Source organism: Hyla sarda, chromosome 8 (genome assembly GCF_029499605.1).
Source record: "Hyla sarda isolate aHylSar1 chromosome 8, aHylSar1.hap1, whole genome shotgun sequence".
Taxonomy (NCBI): Eukaryota; Metazoa; Chordata; class Amphibia; order Anura; family Hylidae; genus Hyla; species Hyla sarda.
This window is the reverse complement of record NC_079196.1, coordinates 174,394,209-174,415,024: the sequence shown is the minus strand read 5'-3', so window position 1 is coordinate 174,415,024 and position 20,816 is coordinate 174,394,209. Positions and strand designations below refer to the sequence as shown.

Below are 20,816 nucleotides of genomic sequence, written 5' to 3'. Positions count from 1 at the left end.
AAAGTGTGGATGAGGAAAGTGGGGTGAGGCCCAAAAAGAAAGAAAAGGGCAAAAGGAAAGGGAGAAAGAAGAGGTCAGAGCCCTCTGAAGCTCCTGGTACTACGGGCCAGGTCCAAAGCGGAAGCCTGGCTGCCCCCCCTCTGATTGACCTGTCAAACCGGTACCTCGTCCTCGATACTTTCTCCTCCCCCTCCTTGGAGGGGGAAGGTGAGGGCGGGGTGCCTCGGGAGAAAGAGCCTCTGGGGGGAACTGGGCCCTGTCCTGTCGAGGCACTTTCCTCAGAGGGCAGGGCTAGACCGGGGCCGGACGGACACGGGGACCTTATGGACCAATCGGAGTCTAAAAAAAGATGTAAGAGTGGTCCTGCCCTTTCGTCGTCTTCGGGGGATGAGGGGGCTAAAAAGAAGGGGAAAAAGAAATAAAGGGTGAGGCCATCTAATTCAATCACCCTGTATGGCGGCACTCACCCCATTGACGCTGGCATCTATTAATTGTGCCAGCATAAAGTCGGATACGGCTAGATTTGCAGCCTTTGATTTTCTCGGCCGTGTTGAAGCCGACATTTTGTATCTGCAGGAGACCAGGTTGTCAGATCTAGCCTCCCTGGTAAAAGCCAGGAGAGAGTGGAGGCGCGGCCCCTCCCACTGGTCTCTTGCGGCTGAGTCGTATAGTGGGGTGGCGGTCCTTTTTACCGCTCCTGTTGAATGCCAACGGGTTATTGAATTAGAAATGGGGAGGTGCCTGATCTTAGATGTCTTCATGAAGGGACAAGAGCTCCGACTCATTAACATCTACGCCCCGCAAACTAAGCGGGGCCGTAAAGATCTCTTTATGAGGATTAAGCCCTTTCTTTTTACGAGTCGGCAGGTGATCTTTGGAGGGGACTTCAATAATGTCACGAGGTCCCAAGATAGGAGAGGCTCCAATGGTCCGCTGACTTGCGATAGTGTGGCACTGATTAGCATAACTAGAGAAGCTCGCCTAGAGGATGCCCACAACCGGAGCCCCTCGGGCCACGCGGGTTTCACCTATCATCAAGGTAGTCGCAGGTCTAGAATAGATAGGTTTTATTTGAAGGAGGAAGCCGTCTCTTCCGCAGTGTCCGTGGTTGAGGTGGAGTTCTCCGATCACTGTATGATTTTGTTTTCCCTGAATGTTTCAGAGACCCCCCGGATGGGAAAAGGTTATTGGAAGCTGAATTCGTCCCTCCTGGAGGAAGCGGAGGTAAGACAGTCCTTTGAGGATTTTCTTCAGAGTCAGGTACCTTTACTGGACCTTTGTAGTAGTAAGTCAGAGTGGTGGGAGATATTCAAGAAGCGGGTTGCGGGGTTCTTCCGCCAGCTCTCGAGCCTCAGGTCCCTGAACAGGTATCGCTTGTATCAGGGTCTGAGGAGGAAACTTGAGCTTCTCGTCTCGACTGGAGGTAGCCGAGAGGATATCTCCAGAGTGAAATCCTTGCTGATGAGGTGTCAGTACGATAGGCACGCATCTTTGGTTTTTGAGAGGGATTTCGGGAAGTACCGCTCGCCCGACCCTTACAGAAACTGTAAGATGTCAGTGAGTAGTAAAGTCATTTCAGGACTGATTGATAGTACGGGATCTCTGAATCGGTCCAGATCAGGGATCTTGGAGGTCGTCAGATCCTTCTACTCGCACCTCTTGGGAAGGAAGGATCTAGATCGAGACAGGATGTCGGCTTTCCTGGCTGAAACCATTCCTGAGCCAGGGGTAGACCCCTCTCTTGTTGTTTTGGCAGAAGAAATCAGGGAAGAGGAAGTGAGACTGGCGATCGAGGGGCTTGCCCCTAAGAAGTCGCCAGGTCCGGATGGCTTAACATCCGAGTGGTACAGGACCTTTAAGGAGTCTTTAGCTCCCCTCTTGACTGAGGTATTCAATGAGTGTCTCTCCTCGGGCACTCTGCCGAAGTCAATGAGGAGGTCAGCCCTGATTCTTCTCTCAAAGGGTAAAGATCCCAGCCGAATTGAGAATTGGAGGCCCATAGCTCTTCTCAATACGGACAGGAAGCTTCTGGCCAAGATACTGTTTAATCGGCTGGTGAAGTTTGCACCCCGGCTCCTTTCGGGGACTCAGCACTGCTCTGTTCCAGGCCGAAGCACCTTAAGTGCTGTCCTCAGTGTCAGGGAGGCAGTGGAGCGGAGTAGTGCGGGTTTCTGGAAGGGGTACTTGCTGTCCCTGGATCAGGCCAAGGCGTTTGATCGGGTGAACCACGAGTACCTCTGGTCCGTCCTCCTGAGATATGGCTTACCGAGTACTTTTGTTAATTGGCTTAAGATCTTGTATGCAGGGGCAGAGAGTTTCCCGCTGGTGAACGGTTGGTCTGGCCGCTCTTTTGAGGTGGGGTCCGGAGTCCGTCAGGGTTGTCCTTTGAGCCCGCTTTTATACGTGTTTGCAATCGATCCCTTCGTCCGGAGGGTAGATTGTGGGCCGTTGGCGGGAGTCGGGATGAGTCTGGCGGAGCTGGATGTCACCCAGAGAGTGGTGGCGTACGCTGACGATGTCACTATTTTCGTCTCCTCACAGGAGGAGGTCGATGTGGTGATGTCGGAGGTGGACCGCTACTCGGAGGCATCCGGGTCTAAGATCAACCGGGATAAGTGTGAGAGTCTCTGGCTGGGAGGGGGGGATCCCACGTTTGATCTCCCGGACACCCTTCCAGGGCCCCAAGAATCAGCAAAAGCCTTAGGCATCACATTCGGCCAGGATGATTATCCCACCTTCAGGATGCCGCTCAGAAGGTGGACCAATGGAAGGGTTGGTCTATGACCCTCAGGGAAAGGGTACACCTGATCAAATCGTACCTGCTCCCCTTGTTTATCTATCTGGGCAGCGTATGTATCTTGCCAGAGGCTTACTACACTAGGATCTACAGCCTGTTTTTCCAACTGTTATGGGGGAACAGGATGAACCTAGTCAGGAGGGAGGTTACGTACCGCACGAGGAGACTAGGGGGTTTATCTATGGTAAACACTGTGGTGTTCTTTACGAACACCTTCTTGAAAGCTAACATCGCAAACCTCTGGAAAGAGAGGGCTCCTCCGTGGGTACTCTCCTGCAGGGCATGGTTTTGGCCTTTCTTCCAGGAATGGGAGAGAGGAGGGCGAGTGAAGGACCTCCGCACGCCCCATGGATATCTTCCGGCTTATGCTACCCCGACTCTGAAGGCGATACGTCGGTGGGGTCTGGGAGTGTGGGAGATCAGGACCCAGTCAAGGCAGTTCCTTGACAAACGGGTTCTGTTGACCCATTTCCAGAAGCCTCTGGCGCTCAGGGACTGCCCAGGTCGGGATCTGAGGGTGGGGTTGTACCTTTTAAACATGAAAAGGATCCCCCAGAAGTTTTGGGACTTGGCCTGGCGCTGCTTTCAGGGGAAGCTATATGTAAGGGACAACCTGAAGTGCAGGAACTCTGATGACCGGGGATGTCCCCGAGAAGAGTGCGGGGACACGCTGGAAAGCATGGACCACTTCCTGCTTCATTGTCCCTTTAATATAGGGGTTTACAACAGGGTGGGCGCTTCCATCGGCTGGAGTCAACTTGCCGGCCTAACCTATCCGGAGTGGGCTTATGGGGCATTCAGGAACCTGGGTGGCCGAGATCGGGGCACTTTATTCTTAGTTAGTTTAGTGGTTAGGTACTACACGTGGAACGCACGGTGTTTAGTGTCGACCCAACAGAAAATCCTCTCCGAGGTGGAGGTCTGTAGGAACATCACCGGTGACCTCGGGAAGATCAGGTCTTTGGAGTATGGCAGTCTTGGTACCTGTAGGGCTTCTCTCCTGTGGAGAGGTTTTCTTTTGATGTGCCCTAGGTACTAGACCTTTTTAGGTAGAGTACCTTTATTTTGGTTAGGGGCAGTGTTATAGGGATAGTGATAGGGTGAGAGCAGGGTCAGTTTTAATGGAGGGATAGAATTAGGGAAAATTGTAGGGGGGAGTTAGGGAAAGAGTTTAAAATTATTTTGATGTATCAAGTCTGCCATCCTTCTTCCTGGTGGTGGGCTAATGCATGCACACGCTAGCTTTTTGTTTTGTTTTAAGCTGATATGGTATGAAGGGCTTACAGGCGACCAAACTTGGGCCAAAGGTAGCTTTGGTTTAGTGTGTATATGTTAGTATGTATAAGTCTGTGTGTAAGTTGGTTGGGAGGAGTGCTAGGTGGGGAGGGTGTATTTGTGGGTGGTGGTGTTTGCTTTTCTTTTGGGGACCTGACATGGGTCAGTTAGGGACAGGACTTTGTGTACGAACGGTATGGACTCTGACCCATGTGCAGGAGGGGTGGTGTGGGAGAGGGTACAGTTTTAGTGTAGGGATTTTGGTAGGGTTTTCTATTGTTTTTGTAGGTTTTCTTTAGTGTATATATATTTATTTTTAGTTAAATACTATATTATTATGTTCATGTGATTTTGTATGTATATTGTTTATATATTGTTTTCATTTTGTTTCTATATTACAGCATTACAGTAGTCATGGCAGTCGGACCAGTTATTATGTTACGTGGTTTACTTGATTTTCTCATGTTGTTACGTTGTTTATTTTATAAAATTTTTTTTTTTTTTTTTTTTTTGTAGCCAGGTAGTGCTAAATTTTATGTTTATGTTTATATTTTGCTAAGCCAAGTTGTGCTTTTGTATTTTAATTTTAATTTATAAATTATTTTTTTTTTTTTTTTTTTTTTTTTTTGTGTTTCCCGAATATGGATGATTTTGAGTTGTAGCCAGGTAGTGCTAAATTTTATTTTCATATTTTGATAAGCCAAGCGCTATTTTTTTTTTGTTCATTTTTGTTATGTGTGTGAGTGTGGTTCGGTTAGGTGGGCTGGCATATTTTAGGTTTTTGTAAAGCTGGGCTGGCCGGTTAGGCAGGGTTTTGTTTTTGTTCTTTGGTACCAGTGTATTTCTTATTTATGTTATAGCTGGTTAAGCTTGTTTTGTGTTTTTGTATAAGTTTTGTACTTTTATAATAAAAAAAGAGTGTCAGCAGAGAGCACTGTGGACAGACAAAAAAAAAGAAATCCAAAGAGTAAAGAACTTCCTCTGTAGTATAAAGCAGCTAATAAGTACTGGAAGAATAAAGATTTTTCAATAGAAGTAATTTACAAATCTGTTTAAAATTTCTGGCACCAGTTGATTAAAAACAAAATGTTTTCCACCGGAGTACCCCTTTAAGGTTGGCACAGAACTATGCCTGTATTATGCTTAGGTGAAGTTGACCATGTGTTTCATTGTTCTGAAAACTGTCCAGATAAGGCAGGGTTTACATCACGATTAGAGCTTTCAAGGCTTGGATATGTCGGCAGAAGCTCAAAATCCACTGTCGATGCATCTGTGCTTGGATCAGCATGGGTTCAATTCAAACCAATGACCTGAACGCAGTGACCTAGGATCATAGGATTTTCTAAGAGTATCTGAGTTTTGACTTGGATATGTTTGAGAAATGACCTCAGTGTAGTCATAAAGTGACTATGTTCAGGTCAGGTTTAAATGGGGAAGTTTTCTTAGCACAGATCTACTGGTAGATGATATTGAGCTTCTGCAGACATCTCCGTGCCTCGGAGGCAGTAATTGTGATGTGAATTAGTAATTACTAAGTAATATTCTGTGTTATAAGGAATAAATAATACCTGGAGGAATATCAGCCTTGGCACTATTTGGTCGCCACATCAATGCTTTCATGTTAGCATTCTTCTTTTCTTCTTCATCATCTTTAATACCCTAGAAATCAGAGTAAAGATGCTATATTTCAAAATAAAAATACTGAATGTACAAATAACCACACAGTGGAAAGATCCAATTGCTGCTAATGGAGACAGAAACGATTAAATGGTACTTGTCTTTTAAACAAATTCCTGCCACCTTCATCACTTAATTTACCAAAAATGACTAGTTACCCCAGAAAAAACACTTTAAAGGAAAACCGTCAGCTTGTTCAATCACACTAAACCTAATACACTGGGTTATAGTGCGGGTGAAAAGGAGTCCAGTAGGTCCTGAGATATGTCCCTCACAAGATCCTCTGCTGAATTCAGTGAATCATGCATGGAGAGGGGGGGGGGGGGCTTCGCCCTCTCAATTTACATATTCATTGTCTGTGACAATGCATATGTAAATTGAGCCAGTGAAGCCCCGCCCCCTGCGTGCGATTCACTGAATTCAGCAGAGGATCTTGTGAGGGACATAACTCAGGACCTACTGGACTCCTCTTCACCCGCACTATAACCCAGTGTATTAGGTTTAGTGTGAGTGCGCAGGCTGATCGTTTTCCTTTAAAGTTTTGACTGCTCTGCAATCTGCTGTTCACGGTCTGTTTGAGGAAATCTGTCCAGTACCAGACACTAGTGCTGGGCGGTATGGCCTAAAATGAATATCACGGTATTTTTTTATTTATTATCGCGGTATCACAGTATTACCGCCTGTCACCCCCCGACACCTCCGCCATCGCGAGCGTGATCGCTACCATCACCACTCGCGGGCTCCCTGTGCCCACTAGCGGTGTCACAAGAATGCCGAGCGCGGCTCTGTTCCCCGTCCCTGTCAGCTCTCAGGGTACGGGAACGGATTAAAAAGCCTCGCGCGCAGCTAACGCATGCGCAGTACTACGAAAATAGAGTAGGGCTAACGCTAGGCTACTAGCGCTGCCTACGTTAGCCCTATGCTATTTGCGTAGTGCTGCGCCTGCACAGTACTACGTTAGCCGCGCGTGAGGCTTTTAAATCTGTTCCCGTACCCTGAGAGCTGACAGGGACGGGGAACAGAGCCGCGCTCTGCATTCTTGTGACACCGCTAGTGGGCACAAGGACCCTGCTAGCGGTGATGGTAGCGCACGCGCTCGCGGGGGGCACATTTGACACCGCTAGTGGGCACAGGGACCCCGCTAGCGGTGATGGTAGCGATCATGCTCACGGGGCGCACATTTGAGACCGCTAGTGGGCACAGGGACCCCGCCAGCGGTGATGGTAGCGCTCGCGGGGGCACATTTGACACCGCTAGTGGGCACAGGGACCCCGCTAGCGGTGATGGTAGCGATCGCGCTCGCGGGAGGCATTCTTGTGACACCGCTAGTGGGCACATGGATCCCGCTAGCGGTGGGGATTGATCGTGCTCGCGGGGACACTGGCTGACAGGCGCAGCAGGGGGACACAGTAAATGGATTAGCTTCTGTGGCCCGATTCCTCTCTCGGAATCGGGCCAGAGAAGCACACCGGGACAAGTGAGGGCGCCGCGCTGGGTTGTACAATTCATCTGGAGGGTGGGGGAGGGGCCCGACCGGTATAGCGGTATGGGCAAAAATCCATACCGTGGGAGAGAAAAAAAACGGTATCCGGAGCTCAGAATGGGTTGTGTGCAAGAGAGAGGGAGTGAACCAGGGCTGTATATTTGCATCCTGTGATCCTGTCTACCTCCTCAATAAGGATCAAACCTCTGCCTGAAAGGTAAATCAAGACTTACCTCTCATATCATCATCAGGTGTTTCTTTCATTTCTGCTCACATAGGGCATTGCAAAGCATTGCTTCAGTAACCCTTTCTCCATCCACATGCCATCCATAGACTTATACTGTAAATCATCCTCCAGCACAATGCCAGCCTGTTAAATTCAGTGCACTTTCCCCAGTACTATGTCATAGCAGTAAAGACTACGTACTGCCCTATGATTGACCAGTTGAGAAAGGGAGGAAGTGCCTGTGTGAGTACTGCTGGAAATAGCTGTGTACAATGGAGGGAACTCTCAGGGGATCAATAACAACAGTAAAATCACTGTGTTGTCAGTCTGAAGTGTTAATCTAATAACAATACAACCATGCAGTTTTTTCTTAATCTTTTGACTAGAGATCTTTTGTGAGACTCATCTGACCACCCGCAGAGTAATTGCGGGGGTCCAATGAGTCAAGATGGTGACTGGAGGTCCCCTAACCTGTTCGAGGAGGAAAAAACAATAATGCAAAAAATTTAAATTAGCTGCATCCTCAAGGCAAAAATGGTCTGTGTCCTTATGGGGTTAAAGAGGTTATCCAGGAAAAAACTTTTTTTTATATATATCAACTGCCTCCAGACAGTTGAACAGATTTGTAAATTACTTCTATTAAAAAATCTTAATCATTTCAGTACTTATGAGCTGCTAAAGTTGAGTTGTTCTTTTCTGTCTAAGTGCTCTCTGATGAAACGTGTCTCGGGAGCTGTCCAGAGTAGAAGCAAATTCCCATAGAAAATCTCTTCCACTCTGTGCAGCTCCTGAGTGAGACAAGCAGATATGTCAGCAGAGAGCAATGTTTCCAGACAGATAAGAACAACTCTACTTCAGCAGCTGATCATTATTGGAAAGATTATGATTTTTTAATAGAAGTAATTACAAATCTGTTTAACTTTCTGGAGCCAGTTGAACTAAAAAAAATAAAAGCTTTTTTCCTTGAATACCCCTTTAGCCCCTTCAGGACCCATGACGTACATTTACTTCATGGGACCCCGGTACTTAAGGACCCTTGACATACATGTACATCATGGCATATTCCGGTCCCTGCCACGGCGCCCGGCAGAGATCGGAATGGCATGACTGCTGAAATCGTTCAGCAGGCATGCCATGCAAACGCCGAAGGGGGTCCCGGGACCCCCACATGTTGGCGATCGCAGCAGATTTTGCGAATTCACCCGAGCGATCTGCTGCGATTCCGGTCATTCGGGTCACTTGCGACCCGATGACCCGGAAAACTAAGGTGATCAGCGGTGTCCGATACACCGCCAATCACCTTCAGTTGCTGGGAGCGGTGACAAAACCGCCCCAGTAACGCTGCTATTGGCCGGCGATCGTCCGGCCAATAGCAGCGTGGCAGAGGAGGGGTTAACGATCCTCTCATGCAGCTCTGCCCGCTCGCTGAGTTCAGTCAGCAGGCAGAAGTGCCAGAAGAGGACCGGGACCCCCCCTCTGTGCTCCGGAGCCCCCTCATCCACGGCGATTGCCCCTGTAGTGCAGGGACAGTGTTCTTTCAGGGAAAGGTAGGTGTAAAATAAAAGTGAAAGTATAAATCGGGTCCTCAAGCCCGATTGTATTCTGGACTACAATCAGTATATGGGGGGAGTTGGTCTACTTGGTACAGGTTGCCATGTACAACGCTTTTGTACTATCCCAGTACGCTGGCAACACAGGGACATTCCTCCAGTACCAAGAAGAAGTCCTAAGGGTCCTGATCTTTGCTGACCGGGAAAGATCAGGCCAGACTTCCCAAGGGTCTGGAGTTATAGGCGCCAGGATCGTCCCTGGCCAGCACTTTCAAGGTGAGGTCCCCAGCACTGGAAGGACAGGACGATCCCAGAAAAGATGCAGAGTGTGTAACAGGAAGGGGATACGGAAGGACACCACCACTCAATGTGACACTTGCCCAGATAATCCGGGCCTCTGCATAAAAAACTGCTTCAGGGAGTATCACACTTCCATGGAGTGCAAAATTTTCCCTTTTTATTTGAATTTTCAATAATTTGACCAATGTACCAAGTCCAGAGTACATTCAAAATTTTAACCCCCATTAACCACTAAATTGCCCAAAAAAAACTGGAAAAAAAAAACCTGATAAGACCTCTGGGGGTATTTTTTCAGAAATGCGTCATAGGTCACTGAGTCACTATAATCGGGGACTTTTTATGTTGCCTCAAATGCGCAGCACTCTCTCTCCACCTGAGCGGGTGCGCATTTGAGGCAACAGGTTAGGGACGGCCACACACATCACATTCCCAGAATGATGATTCAGTGCATAGAGTTTGGGGCGGGCATATTTTTTTTAGTTTTGGCTATGCTCTGGGTCATCATTCTGGGAACATATCCTGTTTTATTATTATTTATAATTCTCTGGCCCACTGTACCCCATATTACGGGCCTCTGTACCCCACCTGTCTACCCCAGTTACGGCCCGTTGTCCCAAGTGTTCCCCTATTTTAGGGCTCAGTGCTCCCCCATTAACAGTCCTTGAGGTGGGGTCCCACATCCTGGCTCCATATGAAGCTCAAGGCCCCTGACTGACCTCACGCTATAACAAGACCTGGTATGCACCCGCCGAGCTGCTGTCATAAAAAAAAAAAAAAAAAAGGTATGTCCTTACTCCAAAGAAATGTATTATGTATTTACAAATTGTGGGGGGTCTTTTCTGCTATTAACCCTTGTAAAAATGTAAAATTTTGGGGAAAACCAACATTTTAGTGAAAAAAAAATATTTTTTTACATATGCAAAAGTCGTGAAACCCCTGTGGGGTATTAAGGCTCACTTTATTCCATGTTATGTTCCTCAAGGGGTCTAGTTTCCAAAATGGTATGCCATGTGTTTTTTTTTTGCTGTCCTGGCACTATAGGGGCTTCCTAAATGAGACATGCCCCCCGAGCAAAATTTGCTCTCAAAAAGCCAAATATGACTCCTTCTCTTCTGAGCATTTTAGTTCGCCCGTAGTGCACTTCAGGTCAACTTATGGGGTACCTCCATACTTTTTTTTTTTTCTCTTATGGCACCATAGGGGCTTCCTAAATGCAACATGCCCCCCAAAAACCATTTCAGAAAAACGTACTCTCCAAAATCCCCATGTCACTCCTTCCCTTCTGAGCCCTCTACTGCGCCCGCCGAACAATTTACATAGTCATATGAGGTATGTGCTTACTCGAGAGAAATTGGGCTACAAATATAAGGATACATTTTCCTTTTACCCATTGTAAAAATTAAAAAATTGGGTCTACAAGAACATGCGAGTGTAAAAAATTAAGATTGTGAATTTTCTCCTTCACTTTGCTGCTATTCCTGTGAAACACCTAAAGGGTTAAAATGCTGACTGAATGTCATTTTGAATACTTTGGGGGGTGCAGTTTTTATAATGGGGTCATTTGTGGGGTATTTCTAATATGAAGACCCTTCAAATCCACTTTAAACCTGAACTGGTCCCTGAAAAATAGTGAGTTTGAAAATTTTGTGAAAAGTTGGAAAATTGCTGCTGAACTTTGAAGCCCTCTGGTGTCTTCCAAAAGTAAAAACTTGCCAATTTTATGATGCCAACATAAAGTAGACATATTGGAAATGTGAATTAAAAAAAAATTATTTGGAATATCCATTTTCCTTACAAGCAGAGAGCTTCAAAGTTAGAAAAATGCTAAATTTTCAAATTTTTTATCAAATTTGGGGATTTTTCCCCAAGAAAGGATGCAAGTTACCACAAAATTTTACCACTATGTTAAATTAGAATATGTCACGAAAAAAAAATCTCGAAATCAGAATGATAAGAAAAAGCATCCCAGAGTTATTAATGTTTAAATTGACAGTGGTCAGATATTCAAAAAATGGCCGGGTCCTAAGGTGTAAAATGGCTTAAGGTGTTAGAGTGTAGTGCTACATACTTTGCACTTTGGGACAGCACACTATATGTAGGAGGTGCAATGTGAGAGAATTTCTGTTTCCAGGCTTTCAATAAAACAACATCACTACAAGCTCTCTTTACTATATGGACTGGCTAAGAGCACTTTATATCCCCTCAAGTAGTAGACAGTAGCATTGTGCAGTCTGCAAACTGTGGATCTGGGAAATTTATAACAGGCACACTTAGCAACTGGTGGGGCATCTTTGATATGTCCATGTCTGTTATTTAGATGTACTAAAAAGGAGATTTTTTAACACTTACCGTAAAATCTCTTTCTCGAAGGATCCATTGGGGGACACAGACCGTGGGTGTATGCTGCTGTCTCTAGGAGGTATGACACTATGGCAACAAAGATTACCCACCTCCAGGCCCTGAGGTAATCAGTTTTAGTACCAGAGCAATAGGAAAGGACCGACAGGTCAAGGAAAAACACGAACTGTCCGAGAACCAGAAGAAAAGATATAACTGAACACACCCTCGGACAGAGAACCAAAGAGAAATTCAAAAGGGCGGGAGCTGTGTCCCCCAATGAATCCTTCGAGAAAGAGATTTTACGGTAAGTGTTAAAAAAATCTCCTTTTCTCTATCGGCTCCATTGGGGGACACAGACCGTGGGACGTACCAAAGCTGTCCCTTGGGTGGGCAGATAGTCAGGCAGACGGCTGTTCCACTGCTGCCTGCAGCAGTTTACGGCCCAGACTAGCATCAGCCGATGCGAAGGTATGAACCCGGTAGAACCTCGAGAATGTGTGCAAAGACGACCAAAGAAACGGGTAGAATGAGACACAACCCTGAAGGGAGGAATCTTCCCCCTACAGCGATAGGCTTCCGAAATGGCAGATCGGATCCACCGAGAATTGGTAGCCTTGGAAGCAGGTTGTCCCTTCCGACGACCTTCCGTAAGGAAAAAAAAGGAATCGCACTGATGAAACGAAGAAGAGATAGAGAGGTAATACCTAACAGCCCAAACCACATCCAGTTTGTGGAGTAAATACTCCCTAAAATGAGAAGGAGCAGGACAAAAGGATGGAAGAACAATGTCCTCATTGAGATGAAAGGCCGAAACAATCTTAGGTAAAAAAGAAGGATTTGGCCGGAAGACAACCTTGTCCTGGTGAAGCACCAGAAACGGAGAACAGCAGGAGAGAGCTGCCAATTCAGACACTCTCCGAATGGAGGTGATAACAACAAGCAAACATCACGTTCCAAGAAAGGAGGTGCAGGGACACGTCCCCAAGGGGTTCAAAAGGTTCACCTTGGTGTACCCCCAGAACCAGATTCAAGTCCCAAGGGGGAGAAGGTGACCAATAAGGAGGGGCAGCATGCGCCACTCCTTGAAGGAAGGTCCGGACATGAGAATTAGAAGCCAGAGGACGCTGGAAAAGAATAGAAAGGGCCGAAACCTGACCCTTAAGAAACAACCCCAGTTCCAATCCCAACTGCAAGAAAGAGAGAAGACGGGAAACCGAAAAGGTAACAGGACACAAGACCTGAGCTTCACACAAACTAAAATAAGACCGCCAGGTACGCTGGTAAATTTTTGCCGAGGAGGACTTACGAGCCCTGAGCATGGTGCAAATTACTTGGGAAGAGAAACCGCAGCTCTCAAAACTGTGGTCTCGACCGCCACGCTGTCAAAGCAGAGACGGTAATAGGGGTGGCACAGGAGACCTGAGATAGGAGGTCTGGATGATAGGGAAGGCGCAACGTTAAGTCGTTCAGGAGCCTGACCATGACGACATACCACGCCCGCCGGGCCCAGGCTGGGCCACTAGAATGGCAGAAACGTCCCACTGAAGAAAGGAAGGGAGGAAACAGATAAGGTAGGGCAAAGCCCGACCACCAAATAGACAAGGTAGGGCAAGGCTCGACCAAGAGAGAGGAACGCTTCGGTTGTGGCGGGACAAGCAGAGGTCCATGCCTGGAGCGCCCCAGGGGTTGCAGATCACAGCAAACACCCCTGGATGTAGGGACCAGTGGCCTTGGATGACTGAGGACTGGCCGAGAAGTTCACATCCCAGGGACGGCCAGACTGAAGATAACTGAGATGGCCGGAAACCTGAGTTCCGCCCAGGAGGGAAATTCCTAAGAAGCAAGCAAAGAAAGAATTGTCCTAGGCCCCAAAATGTTGAAGGGGAAAAGGCTTCTCGGGAGGCCAAGACCCCAGACCGGGCGGTCCCTGGCAGGGATGGACAGGAAGGAACGCCCCCGAAAAAAATGAGGGGGAAAATGAAGCCACCATAGAAGGGACCGACAAGAGAGAACGATCCTGCGGCCGAGAGACAATGGAGACCTGTCACATCGGAAGAAAATCACCAGTTGAAGAGGTTGGTGATGAAACTGGGCAAATGGCACGGCCTCCACGGCCGCCACCAATCAACCCAGGACATCCATGCAAAAGCGAATGGAAACTGGAGCAGGGAGCCGAAGTCATCAGACTCTTGAAAAGAGTCAGCGGAGTCGAAAGCGGGCAGAGGCCGCATCACACTGGAGCCCCAGGAGAGCGGTTGGGCTTGTCCCAAATGACCATCCAACCGAAGTGAGACAAGGTCTGGAGGTTGAGACTTAGACTCTCCAGAATCTGGGTCCTGGCTGGAGCTCAGATCAGGAGGTAGTCCAAATAAGGAATCACGGAAACAACTGTTGTCCGTTAAAAGGCTATCACAGGCGCCAGGACTTTGGTAAAGGTCCGCGGAGAAGTGGCCAGACCGAAATGGATAGCCACAATAGAAAATGACAGTCCTGAACTGCAGAGCGGAGGTACCGCTGATGACCGGGAAACATTGAGAAGTGGAGGCAGGCATCCTTGATGTCCACCAAGGAAGGAAAACTCCCCTTGAACTATGGACGCCAGCACCGAACGGAGAGACTCCATTCGGGATGGAAACGCAAGATGCTGGCTGAGATACTCGAGAACCAAGACTGGGCGAACAGAAATGCCTTTCTTGGAGACCACAGAGAGGTTGGAATAAACCTCAAACGTTCCCCTAAAGTTGCATGTCCAGGCATCCCGGAGGGTAAGAGGCGACCAACCACCCGAGAGAGGTCGACAGGTGGGGCGACCCTTCAGGCCGAGGAAGGCCTACGGGTGCCAGATGGGGCCACCAAACGGCCGGAACGGATAGCCGACCTCCGGGAGGAATGGGGTCGGAAAGAGGAGCCCTCTTCCCATGAAGGCACCTGGCTGCACCCTTTGTTGGTACCCTTTGTTGGTACCAAAGGTTCGCAGTACCGGAAGGAGAACTTACGACGGAAAGCTGTTCTGTGAGTCTTACCAGAGGTATTAAAGAACTCTTTTTCCACCCGTCGCCTAACTTCCTGAAGGTGGTGTCCGCATTCCAGGCTTAAAGCCACATGAAGGGACAGTGGCTACCAGGTAGCTTGTGGTAAAGGCAGCACAGTGGCTACGCATGGAAGCAGAACACAGAAAAATCTCCGGCTGCGGAGCATCGGAGAGCTAGATTAAATAAATCCTCCGGAGGGATCTTGAAGACTACCCTGGCGGACTTGGAAGACCATACCAAAAGGGCCTTTGACACCCAGGCAGAAGCAAATGCAGGAAGAACCTGCTGCCTCAAGGGCAGAGATTGCCAAAATATTCACCTTCATGTCCGCTGGATTCTTGAAGGCAGCCACATCAGCCAACGGCCGGGTAGGTGCCTTAGAGAGGAGGGAGACCGGCAGATCCACAGTTGGAGAGGAGGTCCACTGAGCAATGAGGTCCTTGGCAAAGGAATACCGCACTTGAACCTTCTTCGTTTCCTGAAACTTCTTGTCAGGGTGACTTCAGGCGGATACCCGCAGGGCGTAAAATTCAGCGTGAGAGCTGAAAGTCTTGAGTGCCGGTCGGGCACAAAGAAAGGAGACTTCTGGAGCCACGTCCGAAGTTCCTGGGTCCTTTAGATGGAAGGTGTCTCTTATGGCCGCAACCACTGAGTACACCACATCAGGCACATCCGTGCGGTCCCCTAAGTCGGAGGCCGAATCAGAAACCTCGTCCACAAGTTCTTCAGGTGAATGGGAACGAGGTGAGGCAGCCATGGAAGAGGTCGGACAAGATGAAAGGAAACTTCTGGACCACGTCCGAAGTTCCTGGGTCCTTTAGCTGGAAGGTGTCTCTTCTGGCCGCAACCAATGAGTACACCACATTAGGCACATCAGTGCGGTCCTCTGAGTCGGAGGCCGAATCAGAAACTTCTTCCACAAGTTCTCCAAGTGAATGGAAACGTGTGAGGCGACCCTGGAAGAGAGAGAGACGGACCTGGTACGCGGGTCTGGAGAGCCAGAGCGGCGACCCTGGGAGGATTCTCTAGAGGAGCGACGCTTGCTACAGGTTGGAGCGATGCCTGCGAGGGGTGCACCCGTGCCTGCCAGAAGACTCGGGGGATGAGTCAGATGACAAACCCCTATGATGCTGCGAGAGCCTCAGAATAGGGGGAGAGCGGGACCCTCCAGGGGGCTGGTGTAGGGAGGGCCTCTCCAAGGCAGTCCCACATAACGGGAGACCTGAGCCAAGTCGGATATAGACTGAGAGAGGGAGGGAACCCAGGCTGGAGGGGCCGCCGAACCCACCGGGTCTGAAGAACAACCGGGGTAGAGTAGCAGGGGGGTCTGGGGGAGCAGTGGAGCAGGCAGAACAAGTGGTTCAACAGAACCAGACAGTTTAGAGTTACAGTATTAACAGTGTAAAGGAGTGGTTAAAACTCCAGTTAACGGTTTAGAGGGAGGCCGTTCTGGGCCTCTCTAACCCAAGACTGTGTCCCATCTCACTGTGTTGCTGATACAGTCTGCTTATCTTACTGTTTCACATATCTTGAGATCCCCATAGACCACAATGGACCTATTTTAAAAATTAAACCACAACACTGTAACACTCTGTCCCAACCCGAGACTCGAACCCGTGGTGGTCTCCAGGCTGTCAGAGAGGAGAAATGCCGGCCAATAGCAAGGGAGGGGTGTGTTAGGAGCAGGGGGCAACACTGATTGGCCCCTGCCACCATAATCGCGCGCACAGCGCTGATTGGTGGACAGTTCGCACCCAGAGAAGCTTCGGCGGACCTGGGTGGGCGGAGCTAAAGCGCAGCAGGCAGAAGTATTAACAAGAACCCCCGTAATGGCGCCCGCTCCTTGCCCCGAGCGCACATGCAAATGCACGTGCGCTCGCGGGGAACTTAGCGGACTAGACACCGCCGGCAGCAGCCGCTGCTGAAAGTGAAAGTAAGCCGGCGCTCAGAGCGCCCGCATAGAAGAATGCTGCGGCTGTCAGCCGCTTCAATGTAAAAAAAAACACACAGTCGTTCCACACACACACGCACACATATATATAAGAATAAAGTGTAGAAAGTTGTGCCCCATCCAAACTGCCACTGCTCACCCCAGTAATAAAGGACCCCCTGTCCAGGCCAGCCCCATTAGACCCATGAGAAAGGTGGGCCAAAAACTGAGGGTCTCCAGATGTTGCAAATCTGCACCTAAGAAGAAAGGGAAATATACTCACCTCAGTCAGAAGAACTTACCTCATGAAGTCTTCTTATGAAGTCTTCAGCCAGCTTTTATCACCTGCATCATGACGGGCTACCATGTGCGAGCGAGGCGAGCAGGGAGATAGGGTGACCCGGACCCATGAGGTACAACCCAGGCGCTGACCGTTGGCGAGAGGGTGTGAAAAGCGCAAATACGCTATGTCTGTGCCCCCTTACTCCCAATGGGGAAACAGTGAGCCGCAGTTTCTGAGTCCCCACCTGAAAACAGGAAAGAAAATGGAATAAAAAACTAACACATTCTCTAATTAGAAAAAAATACAAAAACATAAGACCTGGTCTGGAGAGAAATCCAGACCATGTCCACCTCCTTAGACACTAAGCTTAAAACTGATTACCTCAGGGCCTGGAGGTGGGTATATCCTGCAGGGAGGAGCCGACTTCTTTGTTGCCATAGTGTCATACCTGCTAGAGACAGCAGCATACACCCACGGTCTGTGTCCCCCAATGGAGCCGATAGAGAAAGGGATTATACAGTAAGAGAAACACAGAGCCAATTTCTTCCAAAAACACCCCTGTGCTTAGGTTGTGTGTGGTATTACAACTTGTCCCTATTCACTTTAATGGAACAGAGCTGCAATATCACCCACAACCTCAGGACAGGGAAGAAATCAACTCTGTTTTTCTAATCCTGGATAACCCCTTTAATATATACTGTATATATTTTCTCAAGTAACTGAAGGAGGATATATTGCTAGCTCATGCAGGACAACACTGATTTCTTTATTGGGCAGGTATTCTAGTAACCCCATGTATAACCTATCTACAGTCTTGTAATGCTACCAACCATTCTAGCAAGTGTCAGAGCTGTTGGTTTTGGAAGAGGAAGTTTCTTTGGCTTCTGTTTCTCTTTCTGATATGAGATCACCGGAGCGTCCTCTGGAGTCGGGCCTTCATCTTTACTCCCTGTGCGATATTTTAATGATTCCACCAAGTAGGCACACTGCAAAAACAATGTCAAAGCTATTTTTTTGTAGAAACAAGTATTTTTATAAGTGAAAGTAGCGTATAAGTGCCAAAATAGCAAAGAGCACAGCACTGCCACTATTTCAGCAAGGCTTCGGATCTCCTGACGAGAGTAACCAGCAAAACAATTAAAGGGGTTATTCAGGAAAAAACTTTTTTATATATCAACTGGCTCTAGAAAGTTAAACAGATTTTTAAATTAGTTCTTTAAAAAAAAATCTTAATACTGTCAGTACTTATGAGCCGCTGAAGTTAAGTTGTTCTTTCCTGTTTAAGTGCTCTCTGATGAGTGTCTCTGGAACTGTCCAGAGTAGAAGCAAATCCCCATAGCAAACCAATTCTATTCTGTGCAGTTCCTGAGACAGACAGAGATGTCAGCAGAGAGCACTGTTGCCAGACAGAAAAGAACAACTCAACTTCAGCAGCTGATAATTATTGGAAGGATTAAGATTTTTTTAATAGAAGTAATTTACAAATCTGTTTAACTTTTTGAAGCCAGTTGATATATAAAAATACATTTTTTCCTGGAATATCCCTTTAGGGTCTATTCACACGTACAGTATTCTGCACAGATTTGAAGTGCAGATTTGATGTGCAGGATTTTCTGCTGCTGATTTCAATGTAAACTCAATGACTGAACACAGCTTCAAATCCTGCGCATCAAATCTGTGCAGAATACTGTACGTGTGAATAGACCCTTAAAGCACAACCGCGCACTGATATCTTGACCCGAGGCTCAATCCTTTTAGACAAGTAACAAAGTCCACCAATAGATGAAGAGAAGAAAAGTAAACGGAGGCACTCACCGTACTGCAGAATCTCATGCAGGATTTCTTTATTTGCGGTGCATGAATTCAGTGACACACAATTTGCCGGAGTGTGTTCAGGTAAGCATGGTAATAGCCATTTCACTGGCTATTTGGTGTGGAGAAGCACTCTGTGTAGCCCAAAATGGCTATTAACATGCTTACCTGGACACGCTCCGGCGTCCTGCGTGTTCCTGAATTCATGCACCGCAAATAAAGAAATCCTGCACAAGATTCTACAGTACCGTGAGTGCCTCCATTTACTTTTCTTCTCTTCTCTTCATCTACTGGTGGACCTAATGTATAAATGAGGCTCTGTTCACATCTGCGTCATGGTTTCCAATTGGAAACCATGAGACAGTGCAGGATTCTTCAAACAATAGATAGCAGCAGCGTCCAACAGATTCCATTCTCTTATATTGGGGACTATTGGGTTCTGCTATTTACAAACCTTCAGGCAGTGTTTTTCCATACAGTGAAATTCTCGATAACATGATACTATTTCTCAGCAGAGAAACGCAATAGAATTGAACAAGACTAAGCAGTAAGAGGAAATTCTTCAGTTACAGCAGCATATTTTGTGTTAATGGTTTATTCCTCTTTTAAAAAAATTTTATTACCAAAAGTTTTAATTACTCTTTTATGATCCACCTGAAAATCCACCACCCACCCATCAGATCTCACTGATGTAAAAAAAAAATATATTGTGTATTTAAAGGGGTACAAACTGTCCTGAACGCTGGAGCGGGCGCCGGGAGCCCGTGACATCATAGCCCCGCCCCTCACATGACATCACACCCCCCCCCTCAATGCAAGTCTATGGGAAGGGGACATCTATGGGACATCACGCCCCTTCCCATAGACTTGCATTGAGGGGGCGGGGCGTGACGTCATGAGCGGGCGAGGCTATGACGTCACGAGCTCCCGGCGCTGCCTCCAGCGCTTGGAACAGTTTGTTCCAAACGCCGAGCAGCGGAGTACCCCTTTAAGAAAAAAAGTAATAAAAAAAAAGTTGTATCATGTAAATTTGTTTGGCATCATATAAAAGAAGCTGTCATTTGGCCTTGGCCTTCATGGTAAGTGGACTGTACTTACCTTTTTAGAGTAGTTAACAGCTTTCTCCATCTCAGAAACAAGAGCACTTATGTCATCACTTTCTATCACACCTGTAAGAGGAGCACAAATATGTTATACAAGGTTCAATAAGATCCGGAATTGTCTGGAGAATTTTCTAAAGCATGCCGTTTGGAACAATGTACAGGGAAAGCTTACAGTAAAAAACAAGGTATGCCAACCTTGAATAAGGCAAAAAGGAAATGTTTTGCCCTCCACTGGCTGAATGGAGCCCCATGTAAACATTTGACACATATATACTGTAAGTTCTTCCAGGCATATACGCCACAAATAGGGTTCAGATACAACGGCCGGTATTTATCATTGTGTTTATCCTTTTTTTTTGTCCATATTTGGCGCTATTTTGGTGCAAGTGTCCTTTTTTTGCACCTTTTGGTTTACACATTTCTGCTGATCCTGAGTTGTAATCCACTGATTTTGGCAATACACATGATATGGTAGGCTCAAAAAAAGCGCAAAAGCACTGAAAAGTCTTTAAACTACACCAGCCCAGACTTAGCTTAGCTTTTTGGTGTATGTGAAGAGAGAAATTTCAGAAAATGTGAACTGCACAAAATGTATAAAATGTTCTGTGACCATTTAATAAATCTGGTGCTCCTACACATTACCAGCACACAAAAAAAAGGTGTAAGAAAATGCTTCCCCTACACCTACAATGATGAATGCCCCCCCAATGTGATTTTGCAGTGGTTGAACTAATTGTTAATGCTACAGGTAGAAATGACAGTCACTTCTTTGCCGTCCCATCCGCTGGTCTCTATTTCCCATAGCAGTAGTTTGGAGGAATTTTCTGGGTTTGCACTAAAGCTGAGGGAATGCAAAAACCTGCAACCTTAAAGGGGTACGCCACTGGCCAGCGCTCAAAACATTTAGTTCCGAACGCTGTGTGCACGCTGCAGGGGACGGCCACGCCCCTCGTGACATCAGGCTACGCCCCCTCAATGCAAGTCTATGGGAGGGGGCCAGTGGAGTAA

The 20,816-nt window shown here is 47.5% G+C and overlaps 1 protein-coding gene across 8 annotated transcripts in view; it reads right to left on the bottom strand.

The window, feature by feature from the left end:
• The window catches only part of VWA3A (von Willebrand factor A domain containing 3A), a 247,492-nt gene that overhangs the window by 34,420 nt on the left and 192,256 nt on the right, over positions 1–20,816 (bottom strand). For all 8 annotated transcript variants that reach the window (XM_056534783.1, XM_056534789.1, XM_056534787.1 and 5 more), the window contains 3 exons: positions 19,804–19,874; positions 17,724–17,879; positions 5,641–5,731 (listed from right to left, as the gene is read on the bottom strand). In XM_056534783.1, coding sequence (XP_056390758.1) covers positions 5,641–5,731; positions 17,724–17,879; positions 19,804–19,874 — 318 coding nt within the window. The remainder of the gene's footprint in view (positions 1–5,640; positions 5,732–17,723; positions 17,880–19,803; positions 19,875–20,816) is intronic.